General features: G+C 32.3%; 2 protein-coding genes across 5 annotated transcripts; one reads left to right on the forward strand and one right to left on the reverse strand.

The window, feature by feature from the left end:
• Nucleotides 1-7,383: 7,383 nt before the first annotated feature.
• Nucleotides 7,384-12,357, reverse strand: LOC124823424 (putative lipid phosphate phosphatase beta). 4 transcript variants are annotated; one of them, XM_047295618.2, is made up of 3 exons: nucleotides 11,500-12,357; nucleotides 8,828-8,864; nucleotides 7,384-8,490 (listed from the first exon to the last, which is right to left on the reverse strand). In XM_047295618.2, exon 1 carries the CDS (start codon nucleotides 12,173-12,175, stop codon nucleotides 11,501-11,503), a length of 675 nt encoding a protein of 224 aa, XP_047151574.1. In that variant the 5' UTR covers nucleotides 12,176-12,357; the 3' UTR covers nucleotides 7,384-8,490; nucleotides 8,828-8,864; nucleotide 11,500. The 4 variants fall into 4 exon arrangements, with proteins under 4 accessions (XP_047151574.1, XP_047151573.1, XP_087960972.1 ...); XM_047295617.2 differs by having other exon boundaries at nucleotides 7,384-8,864; XM_088104846.1 differs by lacking the exons at nucleotides 7,384-8,490; nucleotides 8,828-8,864 and adding an exon at nucleotides 8,872-10,475.
• A 721-nt stretch (nucleotides 12,358-13,078) lies between these two features.
• LOC148206855 (L10-interacting MYB domain-containing protein-like) lies at nucleotides 13,079-15,237 on the forward strand. Its single transcript, XM_088115019.1, has 2 exons — nucleotides 13,079-14,462; nucleotides 14,545-15,237. Exons 1-2 carry the CDS (start codon nucleotides 14,208-14,210, stop codon nucleotides 14,800-14,802), a joined length of 513 nt encoding a protein of 170 aa, XP_087971145.1. The 5' UTR covers nucleotides 13,079-14,207; the 3' UTR covers nucleotides 14,803-15,237.
• The last annotated feature ends 9,122 nt before the right edge of the window (nucleotides 15,238-24,359 follow it).

The following is a 24,359-nucleotide window of genomic DNA, read 5'->3' on the forward strand; positions in this document are numbered from 1 at the left end:
AGATGTAAACTGGCTCACTGTACCCAGTAAAAATAAAATCAAAGTTATGTATTTTAAATTTTCAAAAAAAAAAAACAATATTAATGGTTTAGTTAAGTTTTAATCTAGTCGAGTATTTCTTATTTAATTTTCTGACTATATATCTCACTTTTCTAGCCATTTAAGTAATAAAAAGTTCATCAATTTGTTAAAATGTCATAAAATGTTAAATGTTCTCTCTGGATTTTTGGTTGTCTTACCTTGTTGTCCTTTTGCTTTTCTTCTTAAGGGTGTAAAAATTAAGTTATCCTTTTATTTTATTTTCTTTTCATCATTATTATTGTTATTATTATTATTATTTCTACAATGAAAATTTTGCGGTTAGAATTTCTGTCATCTTTTAAACTTGATGGTTAATTAAATCACTATTAAAATAAATAGTGACTGATTTTTGTCATCAGGGACAGAATTTTTTTTCGGTATCTATATTAACTTTTTTAAAGCGAAATTACGCACGTAGAAGAATATAAAATTTTATCACGACAATATTGGCAAAACTAATACATATGAGAAAAATCCTCTAAATTGGATCATGAACAAATATTGAAATTTGATTATTTTGCACACCTCATTTTCCCTTCATTTTGTTTTAAACTCTCTTGATATTATAATTGATAACGATAGATCAAATGTCTTAGAATTTTCTTTTCATTAATTTGCAATCTATATCTAGTTTATACATATTTAATCAAATGACACATTGCTTCAAGATGAGTATGAAAGTGTTGATGTGAAAATTGACATGTTGAAACTTTGTTGTGGGGTGGGTTATTTTCTCTTAATATGTTGAAACTTTTGGTGAAGAGATGATATATCGTTCTTGAGTGTATTCACTAAAGTTTCACGTTGTGTAATATAAAAAAGGAAATAATAAATTCTTAAAAAAAATGAATGGTTGATTTAAGGGTTTTCATCATAATTTACTAAGTGTACAAAGGATATTAGAAGTTTATTCTTATAAAAGTTGTATCTGACAATTTGCAATTTTATGTTTATAAATGCATGAGAGGATTTGAATTTTCTTTTGACGAAATTGTAATTAGTGATAAAATAATTTTATTGAGCATTTGTGAATGTAGAACTTAAGGTGTCCAACCATATTAAATTTATTTTATGCTTTTATTTAATTGGTATATTTATGGTGGAAAAGATTACTTTCTACTTAATGATCTTCATCTTATTTTTATTGATCCAAGTGAGCGTGATTGTTAATGTTACTTATCTTATATGTTGTACTTCCAACATATGAACATACGTTGATACACATATATCTAATGAATAATTTATTTATTTATTTATTTTTTTTTCCTTTTAGGATTAATTATGTTTTTAATCTCTAAACTATAACACAATTTTGTTTGTTTTTGTTTTTATCTCCAACTTTCATCATGTTATGTCTCCATACTTTGAAAATTCATGGATGCAGTATTGCTTGTTTAACAATGTTGACTGTTTTTTGGCATGACAAACGGTGAATTATATTAACCTTTTAAGACGTTGATATAAGGGAAACTTGTGAACTCCAACATCATTAATGTCATTAATGTCATTAAGAAAATATGACTAAATACATACATTTTTTAAATATAAAGACCTAGCATTAATATGAATTAAAATAAAAAATTACTTATAATAATTTAGAAAGAAAAACATAATTAAACAGTGTTCTTATTATATCATATTATCTATTGAATTCATATTTCTTGTCAGGAATGCATGTATGAATTAAAAATCATACATTTAATAAAAATGAAAAAGTTAATTGCATATAAAAAATAAAAGATGAATAAACATTAAACCTTAATAATTTATATTAAAAGTGATATCAATGTCACTTATATGGACATCTCACACTTTAGTGTCTCACTCGAACAAAAGACAATCATGTCTTGTTGTGATAAGAAACAACTATATTCAGGGATAAAAGAGAAATGTGTTGAGAATCTAATTTTTGACAAATTCCAACCAATCTTCTAATAATTAAAGCATATATTTTTATTTGGATGTTAAGGAATGTGCTCTCGTTTTAATTCTTTAACCAATATTTTTAGGATACAAGTTAATAAGGCTTTTAATGCTTATGTATAGATTAGCATAAGAAGTTCATAATAATTTTTCTAGGTCGACGTCAATTAAATTTGACGTTTATGAGATATATCCTTTTAAATTAATTTTTTCCCTTTCTCAATTTTAAATGATACAAAAGCCACCAGTGTCATTTTTTTTCTTTATTTCTCTGAATCATATCTCTTATCTTATCCCACACTTTTCTCACTTATCTTTTTATCTGTCGTTAATTTGTATAGACAATTGTACGAAACTGATGTGCAAATATAATAAATCTCCGGTTGAAATATTAAAGTACTAAACAGAGGAGAATCTAAAATGGTTGTTTATGTATGGAATTGAATATGAAGTCCTTATATATTTATGTAGTTTAGGGAAGAGTGTGTCATTTGTTTGCTGTGTACGTAGCGAAATCCAGATGAATATTCGAATAAGCTTTTGTACGTGTATTAGGAAGCAGCAGTGTGTGGTAAGCATCATTTCCAAGTTATATGGGATGCTGTAATCCTCACTTTTTATTATTATTTTCTGCATAATAACTCATACGTACCTTTATGCTTCTCTGTGCTGCATTGATCCCGCATATTCATAGAACCAAACAAAACAAATTCAAAAAATTGAAACATACAAGGGCCACGCACACACTTCCATTGACCTCAAAAGTACTACACCCACATGACTTCTAATTTCTTCTTTAATTCTCACAAAAATTCAAAGTTTCCCATAGCTACAACTGAGTGCAGATTCTGCACATTCTTTAAAATACAAAAGTTGTTTACATTTGTTAAAAAGTTACATTCATAATGCAACTTTAAAAAATTCTTAACTTAGTTTTCTTTACAAGTGGACTTTAAACCATCATTCTGTCAACATTTATATTTTCTGAATTGATATTACGTGTAAAAGTAATTCTCTCAATTTGATGTCCCGTGCACACACAGAAAAGTACTCCATAAAACAACATTGGTTGTGGTGACGAAAACTTGCTAACGTGATCGCCGTGATCCACTGATCCACTCTGCTCATTGTTCCTTGTGCCCCTCTGTAACACTGAAACGTTAATAGTATTATTGTTGCTTGTAATTTCAACGTATGTCCTTTTCACTATTCACTCTCTATCTCACCAGCTACCACCTAATGCTGATAATGACCCAACTAAGATAAAGTTAGCCTGAGATTGGTTAATTACAACCCAATGTGAAGAAGTCAATAAAGATCCTCTTTTGTATATATATATATATATATATATATATATATATATATATATATATATATATATATGAAGCAGTGCAACGGTGTTTCCAAATGAACTGATGGAGAATTTCAAAGATTTGATACCCGTTCGGAAAGATTTTTAAAGGGTGAGGTGGGGGCATGTTCAAGTTCAGTACGTGCAGTATGGCCCCCAAACCCATAAGTACCCTATAGAATATTGATATATACGTGTAGTAATAATGTTCAGAATAATGAATTGCAGTGTTCACAGAGATTTAATTCCCACCTTTCATTTTACTTTTCATTTTTCTCTCAACTGTCGAGGCTTCTCTTAGCTTGTTGTCTTTGTTCGAAGATTGTTTTCAGCTTCGTGCATGAATTATATTAAGACACAGAAGAAAACAACAACCAAACATCAAATCCATGTTTGTAAAAGTACATACTATAAAACTACAGCACAATTAGAAAAAAAGCTTGCCCTCCATGGGAGGCTCAGATATATCAGTGACCAAAACTCTTGCAGTTGGGAAACAACTCATTGAAGCACTAAACAAGTAGTAACAACCGGTTGGTCCCTCCCACAGCTCCTCGTGTCTTCTGTCAATGGAGCAACATTTCTTTGCCTCCCCACTATCATTTCAAAATGAAAAATTATGCAGAAACCAAAACACTATATGAGAGAGAGACAGAATGTATATAATTATTTAAGTGTTATAATGTGATAGGAGGAGAGATAAATGTGAATGAGGTGTTAAAAAATAGGAAAATGTTATTTGGACAACAAAAGTTTGACACAATTTTGACAACGGCGACGTGGCAGCTGTGCATTGGCTCAGTGAATTGAAAACAAACCAGAAAAAACCCAAAATACCCCTCACCCCGGTTCACTGAGCCAATGCACAGCTGCCACGTCGCCGTTGTCAAAATTGTGTCAAACTTTTGTTGTCCAAATAACATTTTCCTAAAAAATAATGAATGTTGTTCTAAATTTGTATATCGTTTCATTTTAACTTCAAATTTGGGAGCATGACATGCTCCGGCCCATACTGCCATCAATCCTTGTTGGAAGAAAAGAGATTTTCTTTTTCATCGAAATGGATCTACACCACTCGCTATTTTGAATCTAGATTTATATGTGTATTATTTTACTATATAGACCATCACCGAATGCAGTATTTAAATGGGCATAAGAAAACTTGGTTGGTTAATTACATGTTACTTTGTCACATGGGTCCATCCCTGTCAAAGTCACAACAACTATGTTGGTGGAGTGATTTGAATTGAAAGTGTGAAAGAAGGAAATTAAGGTATGATATGGTGATTACGTTGACCGATATTGCAACAGGAAGATAATTGAAGTGAGGTGCATGCAAAGGCAAGGAAAAGCACACTGAAATGGTTGCAATGCATGAGTGCATGGGGAAATTTATGATAGAAATTGTGTCCGTGTATTTGGCAAGTTGTATGATAGAAGGAGGGGTCGGTGGTACATTTTTGCATGTGGCCTTTTATGATGGCCCTTCTGATCAGAGACACGTAGCCTTGCCCACATTGTAGCTAGCTAGCTACCTAGGGACAAATTTCTGCAGTGGTCGTTGGGGCCATTCTTTTTCCCTTTTCAAAACTTCATTAATTTAATAACTTTCCACCTAGCAAACTGCCAAACAATAAATAGTAATATACATTGTACAATCATCCACACAACACTAAAAAAGGAATAATATATGAACCCCTATTAAACTCGTCATCTTCGAATTTAAGTGCAGCAGTATCAATCTCCTCTAGTAAATTTGTACCTTGCCAGCTATTAAGAGGAGTTTTGCATCCTTTCATCTTTTCTTTCGCATGCCACGGAAACAAAAGGTAAAAAATGGGAGCAAGAAAAATATTCCTTCTTTCGCAGCAAATCAGTCAAAGGAAAATCAATTATTTAAAACGATTGCATTTTCTTACACTCCCCGTTTTTATTGAAGAAAATAAGATCACATTTTAATTTTGTGAATAATTGAATGGCTTTCATTTATTTATGTACTTTTTTAATTAAAAAAATAAGTCTTTAACATCGTTTTTTGACACTTATGTAAGAATAAAATAATCATAAAAAAACAAATTTTTATATTTGTAAAAAATAAGAAGAAAAACTGTATTATCAAATTAAATTTGGGTGTCAAAATATCTTTATCTTTTTTATATGAACCCGAACAAAGTTTAAAAAAAAAAGCCTTTCTTTTCGGATATCAAACAAGACGAAGAATGATTCTCCACTCCTCTCCCTTTGTTTTGTTTACTTTACTATCATGACATTTATTTCCATTGGCCTTCAAATAAACCAAACAAATATCTTCGGTGAGAAACATTATTACTCAATAATGATCTTGAACAAATAGTCTCCAAGGAGTCTTAAAAAACTGAAAAACTCGACTAATATATGCCATGAAATTTTACCGAAACTACCATAACTTAAGACCATCTAATAATTTCTCCTTGAATGAGAGTAGAAGTTAGGCAGGACTTCTGTTCCTCTCGACCTCGGTTACTGTTTTGGTCATTACCATAATCCATGATAAATGATTAATTTGTTGAAAAAAAAAAGTGAAGATATCTTTTAAACTTGATGACTTACATTATTGCAGAGGAAAAAGATTCCGTGTGAATAATTTGGAGGAACTTTAGGGAACCAGAAATTAGGAAGGTGGATGAGATTGCAAAAGGTAAAAAGGAAAAAGAAACGTGATGGGTGAAGATCAGATATGATGGCAAATGGGGTAAGGGGAGACAGGTTTCAAATGATGCCTACTGTCTTCACCTCTCGAAACTCTTGCACCGTTTTTTGATTTCCACATCGTGGTCAGCAACCTTTCTCCCCTGAATCCTTATGCTCAGTTCTTTAGTCTGTGGCAGTGAAATAAAATTGGGTACGTGGCAAATATAGAAAGACATGAAAAGCTCAGCAGTCTCTGCATCCAGTATCCAATTTTGATCAGTGGTCCTCTCTTCTGATTTTTTAAGCAAGGTCATGAAAATGAGTCCAAAAATGGTTTTAATGTTTCCACAACCTCCCAAAAGAAAATCGTACCACACTCACATGACTTTCTTGGACTTCCGACAACCAATTCACAAGCTCGTTTATTAGACTGACCTTATGCATTCTTCATCATTGTCCGTCATCATCCATCTCCATCATCAACCATGCATGCAGGCATGTTGCAGGTTTCACACCTTGTAACGAGTTTGAACGCTTTGTGTGACTGGTCCAATACAACATTTCAAAAGCTTAATCGTGCGTGGTTGAAAACATAGACACAAACTGGTGTTGTACGAATTGATGAATATGACTTCCACCATACTATGACCAAACCTAAGGCCGTGCCACTCCCATGTTTGGTCATTTATGGTGGCTTTTCACTCTGTTCAACATTATCGGTTTTCTAAGAACTAGGGTTTCAGGTTTGCTTCTTTCATGCAATATCAATTATATATGACAATCCACACTGACACAGATGTACTCACCGGCATTGCTCTCTGCTAAATCATAAAAATCAATTCAAAATGTTTGACCAGCGAGGATCACTCATGAGTTCAAAAGCACAAAAAAACGAACAACAATTAATATAAATAAATGAAGAAAACCAGGTACTGTCAGAATTTCAGAGATGTGTAGCCATAAAATGGGTGGTAGATCAGTAAATCTAAATTCTTCAACCTATTCAATTCAAATTTTCCTATTCTGCATTATCATACCAAAACACATGAAAGTGCACGTACTAATATATAGTTAAGTTACAACCGTTACAATAACGTACACGGCCGTTTTACGTAAAAGACGCCAAATTTTGCTTCTTAATTTCATGTTCTGGAAAGTGCGAACCTGTTTGTATCATTGCAAAGGAATTTTCAAATAAACCCGATATGTTCATTACACCCACATCAATTTTGAGCTTTGAATATGCGCGATTCAATTAAACATGTATCTAAATCAAACATTTCCATGGAAGATACCTGCTGTGTTGCACCAAAATATACCCACAAAGAAAGAAGATAAATTGATAATGGACTCTCAAATAAATTACTGTATTTTTATATATATATTTATTTACTGCAATATAGCATCAATAACATTCCAATCGCGGTGGGCATACAAGAAAACGTTAAAAATGTTTAAGTTCTGCGGAGAGTCAGTCTCTCATTACTAAGAAATCAATCATGCAAGGAGAATATCAAAGCATGTCCCACAAAATACAAAGTTACAGTCACTCCAAATCTTGAGCAGTAAGCATTCACTTGGCAAAATACCAGACGCCCAGTGCTTCGCGTACGTCGTACGTCCCTCAAGCTGTAGTGGATTCCACCAATGAACTGTTCCAGCAGTATCCAAGATACCGAATTTCTTAATCCATGGTAATAAATCCAGAACTTTCAATGTGAATGAAACTATTCGTCAGCAAAATGCACGAAGAAAAGGCATGAGTAGAGAGAAATTGTCAATGTTCAGCGGACTAATATGAAAGATGATGAAAGCTTCCATCAAATTCATGTGCTAATTCTCTTGGTGTTAATAGCAACCAGACCCACATGTCAAGTCAATAAAACCAAAAACGACTTGATTCACTCGTCTTTTGGTGTGTTCCACGTAACAATATCCTAACTACGGTAATAGATGCTGCCAGCACAACATATCAACCACAGTCTGCGCTAATTTGGTAAGCTTACGAACTTTTCCAAAATTGAAAGGAAAGCAAAGACCAATCAATCAGTCAAATCAAAAACATCTTATCAGATGGCACGCGGTAAGAAGGCACATGCAAAAGAAGTAACTGGCCTAACAACTATTTATCCTTCAATTCATAATCGTCAAAAATTCCATACACATCAGACAAGCACACGGTCCCTCAAACCAAATCCTAAAAGACCTTTCTTTTCTCAAACTTTTAATAGATCACAGATTCCATTGAGCCTACACCTACATATGATTGTTATAATATAATGTTTCTTGATAATTACTACTCCAGATTTCAAACACTAATGTTCAATCCACCTGAACGGGCAAAGTGGGAATCGGAGATAGACTAGACATAAGCCAACTTCTTATTCTGGCAGCAATTGTCAGAAAAGATAACCCATTTCAAGTCTTCAAACGATACAGAACAATCTGTCTTTGCATCAGTACCTCTGCAAAAATTAGAAACATCTGACAGCAGTAGCAAATTCGATGTATGATATAGTTCTGGATAAAACATACGACAAAAGGCTGCAAATAAATTATGTACAGGTCTGCTGTACCATGTATTATCACATGCTTACATTTATTGTTTATACGCCTGTGTAGAGACTTAAATGCCAAGGAATAAATTACGGACTCCCAAGTAATTTTAACAAATTTGAAGTAGAGTTGAGATAAACTAAAGTAATTAAGGTCTCCAAAATTATCTGGTAAGGAGCAAGATGCCAATGTACTCAAACCAATCACGACTTCATTATCTGTTAGAAACCAATTAAGAACGCTTACCCTCGGGTAGCATAAGTTCGAATTTCTCCATCAGAACCTAAGATGAAGGAAAAAGCAGACAGCAATTAGATTCTGTATCCATTTAGCGGATACTCAGTATGTTAAATTAACTCAAAGGCTTCCACATAGAGGTTAGAATTAATCGTCGCCATTTTAGATGCTTTACATTTTTAAACCAACTTGAGACAGAGACGGAAGAGATAGAGCACAAATGGTCGCAATTACTGACAACCTCTGACAGTGAAAAGGAGAAGGGTGAAGAGGCAAACTTTTTGTCAATGTGAACGTATTTCAGAGGAAACTATTCTCACAAGCTGATACAGAAAAATAAAACTAACCCTTTCTTTGGAGGAGAAGAAAGAAACAAGAGACAAACAAAAGACATGAATGAGTTTAGAAGAAGAAAAACAGCAAGAAATAGGATCTACTGGATATTTTCACTCTATTACTGTTTTCATTCACATATTTATATCTTCCCATTGCTTTTATATTTCCTTTAAATCAAACATTTTCATTTGTACTCTATTTCTCGCTTATTTCCAAACACTTCACTATTTCTATCTACTCTATTTTCACCCACTTCTTTCCTTCCTACCAGATAGATCCTAAAGTAAATGGTGCATTTGGAGAATTCAGTCAATGAACCTATCCAAGAAACTGATTCTTTAGTTAAAAAAATAAATAAATAAATCCAACCAGTAAAATTAACCCTGAATCATGTTGGCTAGACTAAAATGCTGTTATCATTTAACTTTCACTCTTTTGAGGAATTCGTATGCTTCTTTATTTTATACCATTAACATGCATTATAATGTTTTACACAAATTCTTGCTCCCGGCTAATGTTTTCCCCTCCGTACTTCATCCTAAGATGATAAGTTTACTCTCAACCTCACGGCCTCAAAATCAGAGCAAGAACCTCACTATACTACTAGACAGAGACAATTATAATGTAGTTCTTTTTCCCCATGCATGTTTTTCTCGCCTTTTTCTTTGGCTTAGTCATTCCCATTAATGAGGAGTTTAAAAAGGTCCTAGACCCAAGACATGTGAAACTCACACTCCATTGATCCATTGATCCATGGAGTCAATTCAAGTAGAACCTTTTCAACTCAAGGAGAGAAAGAACTCTCAACAAGTTTTCTTGGTTATCAAGACTTCAATCCAAGTTCTTGCTTAAAGTGAAACAAATTATTTGCCATTTGAGGCAGCAGACAATAGTAAGAGCCTGATGAGGTGGAAATTCAACTCTAAATAATAGGAATTGAAACTCTCAAGATCATAAATAGAGAAAATGTAATGATAACAGATGACATGTGAAATTGAATCAATATATAGCTAGGACAAACGAAAGTCTTTTAGTTGAAAAAGGGAACAAAAGTTTGTGAAAGGGTTAATCGGTAATGACATCTAATGGCAAACTATATACATATAAACAAATTAAATATATATCCTTTCACAAAAGTATTCATTTATTACATATAGAGAGGATAAAAAAAACTGTATATAAACACTGGTAATTTCTTTATTCTATAATTTTTTAACACCATACAAACATTATTTTTCCTTAATCAAATTACAAGAGAGAATTTCTTGACTCCAACCATACTTAATTCGCATTTGAATCAGAATCTTATATGCACGTTTGCCTGCAAATTCACAACAAAAAGCAACAAGTCTGAGTTTCTTTAGTTTGATCCAGATTGAGAAGGTCATGACCCCAAATTCAACACACTATGTATGGCTTGTTGAAGAACCTCCTTAGCCAAAATATTTCTTGTTATCTAATTGGTCATTTAAAATGGGGAGGGGAGCATTGCAATTTAATTCGCATTGACAAGGGTCAATGGTGGCACTTGAACTAAGTTCTCAAATAAATATTAAAAAATAATGAACATTCTCGGCAAATCTTGATGAATTTAATTTTGAGGAACGTTGACTACATGAAGATTATGTTAAGTAACATGAAAATCCTTTAAAGGATCTTCAAATAATTAACCAGCTGTTCTCACATTCTCCCGGAACAAGCTTTAGGTTCAAACAAGGACAGCTTTAGACCAAATTAATGTCAATCACCCTAATGTCTAAGCATACGGTGCACTCAACCTAAGTAGCTAATGTTTAACTTCCTTTCAATATATACACACGACTCAATCGTTTCAATTTCATCTCCTACTCATGGCGTGTGCGTACCCTGCATCGCCTCATTTAGTCTTCCTATATACATGTCAAGTTTTCAAACATAAATTTGAATGAATTTCATTTTACAAACTTAGTTTAAAAGCAACTCTTAGTGTTAAGTTCACATGAAATCAAACATAGGTGTGCATCGAAGGAGAAAGCAAACATATTACCAAACTAAGTTTGGCAACAAAAACTTCCATTCAAAGCAGCTGAACGGGAAACCAAACATAGCAGATATAGCGTCCTTCAATCACTCTCATACTAGAATTTTGAATCTTCTGGAGAAGCCACGTATAAAACTTTTCTCCATAATTCGGTTACAGTCATCGAACATAATCACTGAAAGTAAACATTATAAATAGAATATCATAAAAAATGATAATAATCGGCAAGTACATCTAACCGGTGAGTAGTGATATGAAACTCCACATTCACCAGGGAGTAAGGTTATCACTTTCGAAAATCCCAGCTCCAGGTTCTTAATCTTACCTCAAAGCAACCCTCGGAATTCGAGAAGGCGGAAGGTGAAGAACGCTTCGAGGACTCCGAAGCACGCGCCAAAGAAGACATCGATAACGTAATGCCTCCCGAGAGCGACGCGAGAAATTACAGTGGTCACGGCCCAAGCCCAAACGGCCGAGATGAGAATATCAACGGCGAGGGCCTGATCTCCGCCGAACCAGCGATTCACGAGCAAGGCCACACGCGGATGGTGGAGATCGGCGAGGAGCGAGGGGCGGGAGAGGGAGAAGACGGAAGCGACGAAGCAGACCCTGGAAGAGTGACCGCTAGGGAAGGAGAAGTTATCGACGGGGACGACGGCGTTGTATTGGGAGTGGTTGGAGTAGGAGGGGCGGGATCGGCGGACGAGGAATTTGATGAGGGCGATGAAAAGGAGATCAATAAGGGAGCAGACGAGGAGGGGAAGGAGGAGGTTAGGTCGGAGAGGGGAGGAGGAGGGGGCGGCGAGGAAGAGGGCGAGGGAGACTGGGAAGAAGAATCGGAAGTCCGCCAAAAGCTCTAGGTATCGGAGAAGGGGTTTTGGGGCGATGGGGCGTGTGAGAGTGTAGATGAAGAAGGAGACGGCGTTGTCCAGGTCGTGTATGCGGCGGAATAATGGTGGGGCGGCCGGTGGGGATTCCGGGGGTTCATGGCCTTGGCCCATCGGAGTTACTGATGGCGTTATCGAAACGTTGGGTCTCACGGAAATTCAAACGATCGAAAACCGTTAGTTGGGATATCATACGACTTCGTTTAAGGTTTCTATGTTTTCCCTTTGTAAGAGTGTTTTAGTTTGGTTATTTTCTAACCCCAATTTAATTACTCTTCAAGTTTAATTACTCTTGATGTTTTGACTGAATAATGATTACAATATAGAAACAAAAATTATAAAATAGAAAAAAAATGAAAAGGTGTAGAAATAAAACATATCTGAATGAATGAAAACGAGGTTATTTAGATTATGGAAAAGAAAGTATAAGATTAACACTGCGTTCGGATGAGGCGATTTACTGTAGAGGAGATTTTGCGAGGATGGATTTGCGTGGTAAACCGTGTTCGATTGGTGTGATTTGGTACGACGGAAATGCATGTAAATGCAGCGATTTGCGATATTTTCACTTTTTCAACATCTCGCAGATGAGCAAAGATTTGCGCTGATTTGTAGTGAAAACTCGTATCTGCCCCTGTGTTTTTACAATAATTCAACAATAATTTAAAAAAGCGTGCATGAGAAACGTACACATATCACGTGATTAGGTTTCACTTTTTTTACTCCTTTCAACCAAATGCATTGTGCCATCACAAGGGATAATATTGTGGCTTGGCATGTGAAGAGGTTCGACTGTGTAGAGGCACACTTTTGCAGCATTGGATACCAACAAGATTCCCTGATTGAGAGAACAATTCACTATAAAGGAGAGATTCCTGTTTGAAATTCAAAAAGTTAGTCTGACCAGTAACACCATTTATAAGAGGTCGTTGGTAGATAAGTTATTAATTGTGAGAGTGTGAGAGTGTCTATACTTAGCCCAACTTTTGCGGCAGTGAGAGATCTTTGTGTGTTGTTTGTGTACTGAGAGTGTTTATTCGAGAGTGAGGTCCAGCAGGTGTGGAGAAGTTCAGGTGAGGAAATTTTTGCTACACATTAACGTGGTTGTTGCAGGTTGAAGACCTCTGGAAGAGGTGAAGACGAAGACGGGGGTGTGCGGAGGAGGAAGAAGGTCGTTGATGACAACCAACGCAAGGGATGAAGAAGACGACGTCGGAGGATATTGCCGGTTGATGATGAAGACAGCAGCGGATGGAGAAGAAATGTATGTGTATCCGGATCGAGCCATACTCAGTTTCTGCTCTTTTGGTGTATCCGGTTACGTATTTATTGTATCTGGATCCCTTAATAAGTGAGGGTGGTGTGCGGCTTGGTTGCTGGTTGTTTCGATGGCAGGTGTGTGTTCCGATTCCATAGACCGGTTCCCCATAGCTGGACAGTGGCTCCGTGGCCATAGCTGAAGGTGCATAACCCTTTAACCGAACCTCCATGGTGTGATGCTGTTGTGATGTTGGTGGTGCGTGTGTCATCAACGGTTTCGTCCTCCATGGAAGCATTGGCCGTGAAGGTTGAGGACAGGGGCGTAGACGATGCGGGTGTGTTATTACCACCACCATTGGACGAAGACATGTGGAGAAAACCACAACAAGGGAGACCAGTCAGACGTGTGGCACGGACAACAGTATGAAGGGTCGAGTGGTTGAGGAAATATGTTGGTTGAGGGGGATGGATGGAGGTTGCATTAGGTGGAGAAGGAGGGTTGTGTTTTGGGTGAAGGGCAACGTCGACAACAGTGTAGTCCGCCGTATAGATTGGGCGCATATTGCTTTCCATTAAAGTGTACATGCAGGAGGAATGACACAGGGAGAGAAGTTGTTTTTGGAAATGGAATTTACTGGCAGCAGGCTTAACCATTGTTATATTTTTGCAGGTTTTGGTTACAATATCAAATATTTGGGAAGCAACCGAGCTGAGTATTTGACGGAGGTGCAGTGAGGGATTAGTAAGGTGTCCAGGTTAGCCATCTATATTGTGTGCAATTGTTTTGATTTTTATTGTTAAAGACAACCTAATTCTTTAAAATATAGAGCTTATTAGTGAAGTTTGCCTTATACTATGATTAGAGGTTCATATTAATCTACACTCTATGATTGAGGAATCACGAATCGTTAATAGGGTTGACGAAAGCTGGACATCCCAAGCATATAGTAATATAGTTGATCATCTTCATAGCTCTGGGTATGTCGCAATTACCAAAAATAATGTTAAAAATCGTCAAAAAGTCTTGAAAGATAAATGGCGCGAGGTACATGACTTGTTTTATGGATTGAGTGGATTTGCGTGGAACCCGGTTAGTATGACATTTCATGCTGAGGACGAGGTTTGGATGGACCTGATTCAGGTATTTATACAAATACTAACATTTTGTGGATCGTTATTATACATCATATGAAGCAATGTGTTTGATCTTTTTGTTGTTTCAGTCGAGGCCAACGGCGGCAAAGTGGAGAGTTAATAGTATAAAACACTACGATTTAATGGTCGAGTTACGGGCAGCTGATAGAGCTACTGGGAGTGGTGTTCGAACTGCTCGTCAAGCACGTCGACAGCGTGTTGGGCCTCGTGTCAGTGGTGATTTGAATCAAAATATGGAGTACATTCCAGAACAACCTGATTGGACGACATATAGAGACCCAACTCCACCATCACCTCCTCCATTTGTGGATGAATATAGTACATGACAGACTCAATTTGTGCCTTCCGTCCCATCCGCTAGAACTTCATCCTCACGAGGCTCAAAAAGGAAGGCACCTATGGTCGATGTTATTGATTCTCAATTTGATAAGTTGACGAGCAGCCTGGATGGTTTCGCAAATGTGCTTAGCTCATCAAATATTCATTTTGGTGTGATATCTGATGCAGCCGTGCGTCAAGTCTCAGCAATGGAAGATAGAAATAAAATACTCCGTCGCACATCGACATACACATACACAGAGGGCGACATTTATGAAATATTGAGTGGTATGAACATTGCTGATGAAAACTTACTCGAACAGTGTTATGATTTCTTATGTGTGAACCCCACATGTACAAAGAGGTTGATGGGACTTCCACCACACAAGCGGTGGAATAAATTATGTAAAATGATCTCCGGAGGTGATTGTTAGGAAGTGTTATTTGACCGGTTGTAGTAATATTATATTCATTAATGTTTCTGTGATGTAATTATGACTTATTGGTTTTCCATTCATCAACAATTTATAAGTTATGGTTATGGTTGCGATGCATCATGTATTACATGACTTTGTTTTGCTTAAATTGACTTATGTGTTTCAAATATTACATTACTTATTTTTCCAATTATTATCTTTCACATAAGCTTCGGTAGTTTTTTTTATTGTGTACTTTCTCATCTGCAAATTAGATGGACTCTCGAATCATTGATGAAGTGCAAAAACAAATTAATCTATCAAGAAGACCATCTGTCGTTCTTGAACGACATACATAGGCTATGGAGTGTCGAATATCCCTGGTAAATGCTAGGATTCAATCATCTAATCCAACTACAGAACAAATTGAAAACTTGTTACGGACTATGAACATTGAAGATCATAATTTATTCAGACAGTGCTTCGATTTTTTATCTTCGCATCCATCCCATACAAGACGTCTAAAAGGGATGCCAATACAATATCGTTTCAATGCATTGCAACGATACCTTGCTGAATCAACGTGATCATGAACTATTAAAAGAATATTTGTATGTTGAATTGTTGTAACTTTTTTTTAGGTCATGTAATATTATAACTTGCTACTTAATTATTTGTTTGTTTAATATTAATCATTCGCACTTCCGTAACAAATAAATTGATATCACTTCTTACTAAATTATATTACAAGCAAATACTACATTTTAAAATAATTTTTTTTATTACATTATAACTTTTATAATTTTTCACCATTAATTTTATAAAATATTCATAATTTTTTCTCTTCATAAACATTTTTACAATTAAATATAACATTACAAAATAACATTTTATAATACCTTTATACTTAGGGGCATTTTGGTATCTTTATTTTCTACCAATTAAACTAATTTCTAAAATCTATCACATCAATCAAATCATACACTAATTCTCACAAACTTTACTTCCAAATCCACTCTCAATTAACCACAAATCCACTCAAAAAAACCACTAAAAAATTACCCTGAAATCCACTCAAATCCATTCAAATCATCTCTCCCAAATCATCTCCCCCAAATACACCCAAAAAAACACACCCTAAGAGAAACATTTTTATAATAATTAATGATAAAAGTAAGTATCTATATTATTCTAAGAATATGTTATTATTAAATAAGATTAAATTGACTGCAAATTTTGAAAATCGAATAAAAGATATAAATATACCACATAAATATATGATATTAAAGAAATGTTCCAATATTTTGATTTTAGTACTGCAAAAACATACACCATTTGCATATCTTTTTCTGCTAGAATGAGTAAAGCAAAAAGGTTATACTACTTTGATAAATAACTTGTTTAATTATATTATTGATACACATTCTCTATAAATTTTTTAATAGTTAATTTTTATTAAAAAAAACTTTTAACCATCATGTTTAAGTTATATTTGATAGAATTATATATAAATTAGTTAATAGAGTCGAGGTGGCTTAGGTGATGTACAAAGTTGACTGGGACTGGCGAGGAAGAAGAAAGACGTCAGGGTTTTCACGATACTAAGAAGGTGAAATGTGAGATATTGGAGTCGTGAAAGTTTTTAAGTGATTAACGCTTCGTTCGTTTGAACAGATTTTACTGTTCAGAAGCGATGGCGAGCAATGATTTGAGAATTCAAGTGTGTTCGGGTGAGAGGAAATGCGAGAAAATGCGAGCGATGATTTGCGAGATACCGTGCTTTTTCATCACCCGCAACTTTGAAGAGATTTGGAAGGATTGTAACTGAAATGTCACAACTATCCTCAACGTGTTGTATTCGGTTACAACTTCTTCTTCTCACTCTAGGATAAGCACTTCTGCTTCCACGTTGGTTGGTCCTCCTCCTCCAAATTTTTATCGTTGGCGGGGTCGCGGCATACGATGTTGGGGCTGTTGGGACTAGGATTTGGTCGGTTGAGCGGTACGAGGTGGGGAGGGACCGGTGGGTGGCGATGGATTCGCTGACCGAGTTTCGGGCTGGGTGTGTGGGGTTTGTAGGTGTAGAGTGGAGGGAGTTCTGGGTGGTGGGAGGGTACGACGATTGAGGAATATTTTTCTGGTGGATGAGTATTACAGGGATGCGGATGGAGTGGTGATGGAAGTTGAGGGTGGGGGTGGCGGGAGGTTGGGGATGTGTGGGGGGATAAATTTTCTTTCTTAATTATAGGTTTTTAATTTAAATTTTATGGGGATAAATCTTCATTTTTTAAAAATTCAAATAAAAATAATAAAATACTCTTTATATTACAAAGTTACTTTATGAGAATATTTTTTCATTCTATTTATTTGGAGAGAAACAAATTATTATAAATATAGAAGCTAAGTTATTTTTATGAAAAAAAAAAGACATTTTATTATAAAAACAAAAAAATATATTACAAACAAATACTACATTTAAAAATAAATTTATTTTACTACATTTATAATTTTTATTATTTATTTTTAAAAATTATTTATAATTTTTGTCTCTTTATAAATATTTTTACAATTAAATATAACATTAACAAATAACATTTTATATTACTTTAATAACCAGGGGCATTTTGGTAATCTTTAATTTCTACCAATTAAACCAATTTTTGAAATCTATCACCTCAATCAAATCTTACACTAATTCTCACAAACTTTACTTCCAAATCCACTCTCAGTTACTCACAAATCCACTCAAAAACAACTACAAAATAACCTTCAAATCCACTCAAATTCATTCAAATCATTTCCCCCAAATCATCTCTCTCAAATTCACCTAAACAAACAAAGCCTAAGAGATTTTTGAAAGAGAAACAGACGTAAGAGAGGAAAAATAATTTTTACTTTTTATATTTAATAACTAATTTTCCATATGTGTATGTAAAATCACTAGGTAAAATTTATTTTTACGTGGATTATAACATACAGATCTAGTCTTTTTTGCAAATTTTTCAGTCCTAACGTACCTAATTTATATATGAATTTTAAATACAAGGTAAAAATTTGTATGTTAAATGTGTGACTCACTTTTATAAATCCATATATAAATATTAATACTAATACGAAATTCACATTTTTCTGATAGGTAATTAATCTAGGACAGCCTTTTCCTTTCTACACCTCCATAATTTATTTATGCACCTTTACTCACTTACAAATTATAAACTTACTCTCTATTTTTCATTTGATTTTTGAAATGCATGTTTTAAAATTCCACAATAAAAAAACTATATTTTGGATTCTACAATTTAAAACATAAAAATTATATTTCAAAATATATTATATGGAATATAAAATTTATATTTTGAATTACATTTAGAAATACAAAATAAAAAATGTATTTTTGAGTTATACATTTCATAATATAAAATATAAAATATTTTTCGAATTACACAATTTAAAATATTTTTTTTGTTTTACATCCTGAAATATACAATCTAAAATATTATTTTGAAAAAAAAAATAAAGAATGAGATGATGCACCAGTGAAGAAAGAAGAAGGTGATGAGTAGGGTGGCAATGGAGGTAGAGGATGGAGGAGGTGGTGGTGGAGATGGAGGAAGAAGGAAATGCCAATAGAGATGGAGAAAGAAGATGGAATGTCGATGGAGATAGAGGAAGAAGGAGATGGAGGAAAGATCGTCCGGAGCTGGAGGAAGAAAAACAAGTGGGCTTATACTGATTGGGCTGCCTACGGATCTTCTTATATAACCAACTATTTAGAATGATATGCAAATAACATTTAGAATGATACGAAAACATCACACATTTTATATTAATGAATATATCATAATAGGTAGAAATTACAAATTTTATATTAATGAATATATCATGTTTTCCCAGGAAAGTTGTGTTATAGTGTTAGCTAATCACAAATCTCAAATCAATATGTAAGTCAAACTCTGATATATTTTATTCAAAAATTAGTCATTTCAAAAATATGGAACATTATGTATTACGTTTTAGTTTACTTGACTATATAGAACAGTTTTACAAGAGATAAGAGTAGTTTTTTAGATCGATCCTGTATCAAATTTTCCATTCCTAAAATTTTCTTTTTTAAAACAATTAAAAAATTAATGTTATTGGTGATTAAAAAATGCACTTTTTTTTTATAAAAAGTAGATATTAAAATTAGATTTAAATATATTATTTTAGACTTATCAAAATTCATGACTTATTTTAACAGAATAATTATTAGCAATATATTACTCTGAGTAGATTGAGTTACCATATTTATGAATAGAAAACCAATACTCCAAAAACAAGATTTGTAAAGATAAAGTCCAAGATCTGAAGATCCATTCCTTTCTGTCTCTTAATAGAATATAGGAAAATAAAGAAAGAAGAAAAAGTGGGGAAAAAAGGTAGATCTACTTCTAATGGAACAAAAATAATATATAAGTTTTGATGAAAACATAAAATTAGTAGCAAAACAGTTTCTGGCATCAATCAATAATCAATAATTGGCATGATTATCTTTTCCATATACACAATGCCTTGTCCAAGGATATCTTATCATAAGCTTAAATAGCACATATATGGACAATGATTGTTTTCAGTTTTGTTTTTATAATTATTCTCTACATTTAAACATAGTTTCCATCTTTCAGTTTTTATAAATTAAATTTAATACTTTTATTTTGTGCTACTTTAACAATAAAAACTATAAGATATTGAAAGTAATATGAATATAAAAATAAAAGAAATTAAATAAAATTTATATAAACTAAAATGTTTAAATTTTTAAATATACAAAGAAAATAGATATATAAATTATATTGCAAGAAATAAAAGAATAAGTAATTTTCCTTTCGACTGCGCGACATTCAGTTAAATCCGATAACTAACGGTTCATAAAAATATTGCAATATGTGGAAGTTTTTAATTTATGTTTATAATGATATACAAAATAGCTTTTCAATTTTATATACATAATTTAGATTTATATTTATTTTTAATTATATTTTAATATTATTATTTTTGGAATCAAATAATAATCTTAAGGTTTAATTACTTTTTTCCTCTTCATTTTAGTTAAAAGTTGTAAGTAGATTTTTATTTTTTCTTTTTTATTAAGTCTACTTTTTTTAAAAAAATAATATTTAATTAAGGTTTTTTCATTTCTATTAATACTTTACAAATAGCTTTAGTCCTTAGTTTATGAGTTGATCTTAATCTCCTTTAAAATCAAATTTTATTTTCTAGTCACATGAGAGCTTTTTTAAAAGTCTCACCCCAAATATGTTGAGACAAATTAGGATGAAGTTGATTTTAAAATTAAATTAGTTCATTTTAATATAATTTTAATTATTAATTTTATTTGCTTTACAACTGTTAAGCAATTTTTAATGATATTTTATTAATATTTTTTTTACTCCAAACATCGTAATGTTGAATACTGAACAAAAATTATAGTTTATGAATTTTATTGTACAATGATAGTTTTTTATTATCTAATAAAATATAAGTATTTTTTATAGAAATTAGTTTAATAATTATTTTGTACAAATTTTGAAAAATGAAAGTTGATTTATATTTTTTTCTAATATATTATTCCTAAAGAATATATAATTATTTTATAAAAAGCTATTCAAAATAATTTTTTAATTGAAATAATATTTTCAATACATAATTTCTTTATTTTGAAAAGTTGAAAATATAATATATATTAAGTTTGTTTAAGCTTAAAAATAAGATAATTTTGAAAAAAAACGAGTTCAAATAATTTTTTATAAGTCCAAATATTATTTATATTTGGATACAATTGTAAAATTGCATCTTCTTTTACTTTTTTCGTGTTTTTTTTTAAGTTTTTATGAATTTATTTCGATAAACTATTTAAAAAATATTATATATAAATAAGTTTTTAACATATTTTTAATTTTGACATCTAAATATAATAAGTGAATTTTAGTTTGAAAATAAATGGTTTTTTTTCAAAAGAATCATCTATAAAAAAAAATCAAATAAGTTATTATTTTTTATAAAATAATGTTAATATAATATAAACATCTTCGTATATCAAATTTGAATAAAAATACACACACTTTTATAAAATTAAAAGAAAAAAGAAACTAGATGTTAATACACTTGCATAATTTGATTCAAGAAAATATGACTAGTGAATATGATTAAGTTACAACATCAGTTAGACCAATATATTAACTTAATCACAAAAACTTTTGAATTTTTTTGGAATAAAATAGTCAACATATTAAAAGAATACCCATGGACTAACCCTAACCCATAAAGATTTTTGGATATTTGATCGTGTGAACTTTTTTAATAAAAGATTTTTTTGGCCCTAACCCATATGGGTTAGGGTCAAGTCCTATGAAATAGACTAATTTGATAAGTTTGGTTAAAAACAGGTCACATTTCACTTAATTGTTTGGGTTGTCTAAGTGCTAAGTCTTGTCATATAACATATGACACTAACGTGATAGAGTAATATCATGTGATAGAAGAGTGTCACATGTCAATGTTGATTGTCTTATATCAATTAAGTCCTTATATGTATTTTTTTTATTTAAATCAATCTAATTTTTTTTATGAAAATGGAACAATATTGTTCATTTTTAAATTAAGATCAAATTTATAATTTGTGCAAATGTACAGATATTTTTATTAAAATTGAATTTTTAACATATTAAACTAAAATTAATTAAAGCAATTATATATTAAATTACTTTATTGTTATTATAAATATAATCATAATAATTAAAATTTAATTTGTAGATATTAATTATTTAATTTTTTTTATGTTTTTATTTTTTAATTATATAATATAAATTGAATTTTTAAATTATTTTCATTTTTAATTTTAATGTTTTTAAGAAAGATAAAACTTTATTTTATATTTTACTTTATTTTGAGTAAAAATACTTTGTTATTTATCGTATAAACATTATTATATTTATTATTTAAGTTTCATTAAGAGTAAGTATTTAAAATCATTATATTATTAGTTCATATTTTTTATAAGAATAAAACTAATTAATTTAAATAGAATTTATTAATTCTTTAAAGTTAGCTTAAAATTAATTCCCAAAATATTTAATAAAAAATTTAATTCTAATATAAATATTAGCATCACATTTATACAAATATAATTTTTAATTTTACTTTGGGAGAGATGACATTGTTTGATATAAAAAAATGGGATTGAATTGAAAAGGCAAGTAACACAAAGGTTGGTTAAGAATCTGGTTTTCTCAAATTCGTGAGCAGAGGCCTCAGTCTAAACATGTAACCATGAATGAAGCAGAGCTTGAGCTGTTGATGTGGGAGGAGTTCCCAAGTCGAAAGCTGCGTATATATCCAGGCTCTCATCTATCATCTCCTCTGATACTAGAGCCTCAAAAGAAAGTGCTCTCATATTATGAGATGAATATTGACCCACCAACCCGACCTCTTCAAGGAATGAGGAAAATGCTTTTTAACATACAAGAAAGCATTCTAACTGCCTGCTTTTCAATGGATGCTACTCCCGTATGTTTATCTACTCACTTCATGCTATCGAAGTACATGTCGGTCTAACCAGGTGGAGTACAATCTGCTGAAGGACCTAATAGTCAGAATTGTTATTGACTATAAGATGAATTTAAGAGCAGTGAGAAATCATCTGAAATCATCATCCAAGACTGATAGGATTATCCTTCGAGCCTGATCAACAAGCGCTGAGACAAACTGCAGACACAATGTCAGGATGCTTTTCTATCTTTAAGGCGATGACGAGGGTTAGGAATTCTTATCAGCATCATAAACTGAAAGGGAAGATAGAAGACTCTCAAGATTCTAAGGTGGGCCTGAATCATGCAATGACTTATAAATATAGGATTAGGGCTAACAGTTAGGTACATTCTATTCATTCTCCATACATTCTACTCAATACTCAATTATGATAGCTCTTCGCTAAACACTGAATATTCAATTATGAGCAGAAGCTCTTTTAGCACACGTCTAACTTCAGCGTCGGAGTGCCTTTTGTAGGCACTCTCCCCCTCGGCTCGGACTTGAAAAACTTGGAGCAGGAGATTCAGAGGTCAGAAGAAGGAAGGTAAAGGTAAAAATGTGTGTTTCTCGACCCTACACAAATCCCCATCGAAACATTATATATATATATATATATATATATATATATATATATATATATGAGCTTATTTGAATACAAACAATGACACTACTTACACTCACATATGGCACAATCTTGATAGTCTCACAGGTCATACCACATGACATATGACACGTGAACAACAAATTTTTTTGCAAAAAAAACATAAAAAAAATCACAAATGAACATGTAACATGCCTTTAACTTGTAAGGTAATAATGGAAAAGATCAAATTGAGTCAATTTTACAAAAATTTAAGACTTGATAAAAAATAAAAGTGGGACTCTACTTGTAACTTTTAAAAAAGAAATAAGGACAAAATGATTAATTATGTCTAATATTAAGTATATATTTAAAAAGAAATAGAAGTAAAGATACTAGTGTTTTGACTACTCCTTAACATTGTACTTTTTATTTTACTTTTTATAAATTTGTGTTATAGCCAAAAGATAGTAAGACTGATAAGCAAAATATTCAATGGTAATATATCATTTTTCTATTTCTTATAATCACTTTATACTTATCATTCTCCAACCTCTTGGTTTTCTTTCGATTTGTATTGTCCTCAAAATCCCATAGTTACTACAATATCATGTTTTTAATGTCTCCTCTTTATTATTCCATCATTAACCTTTTATCAATACCAAACCTCTTATGCATAGTCGTGGTGATAATTATTGACCAAATTGGTATTTGTCCTAACTAACATACAAATCGAAATTGGGCTTATTGACCCAATTGGTATGGGTCTTATCACACAACCCTCTTAGCCTTAGCATCACATATCGCAAGGCTGAAAATTCTATAGACAAAAGTCAATTATAATCCTAATCAACATTGGACTCATTGCTCAATCGATATAGGACCTACCACCACAATTTATAATATATACTTTTCTCTTTAATGTTATATTTATTTAAATTATAAATTACAATGCCAGATATAGAAAATAATAATATAAATATTAATAAATTTATTAAAT

Source organism: Vigna umbellata, chromosome 1, assembly GCF_029865625.1.
Source record: "Vigna umbellata cultivar VRB3 chromosome 1, Vumbellata_1.0, whole genome shotgun sequence".
Classification (NCBI taxonomy): domain Eukaryota; kingdom Viridiplantae; phylum Streptophyta; class Magnoliopsida; order Fabales; family Fabaceae; genus Vigna; species Vigna umbellata.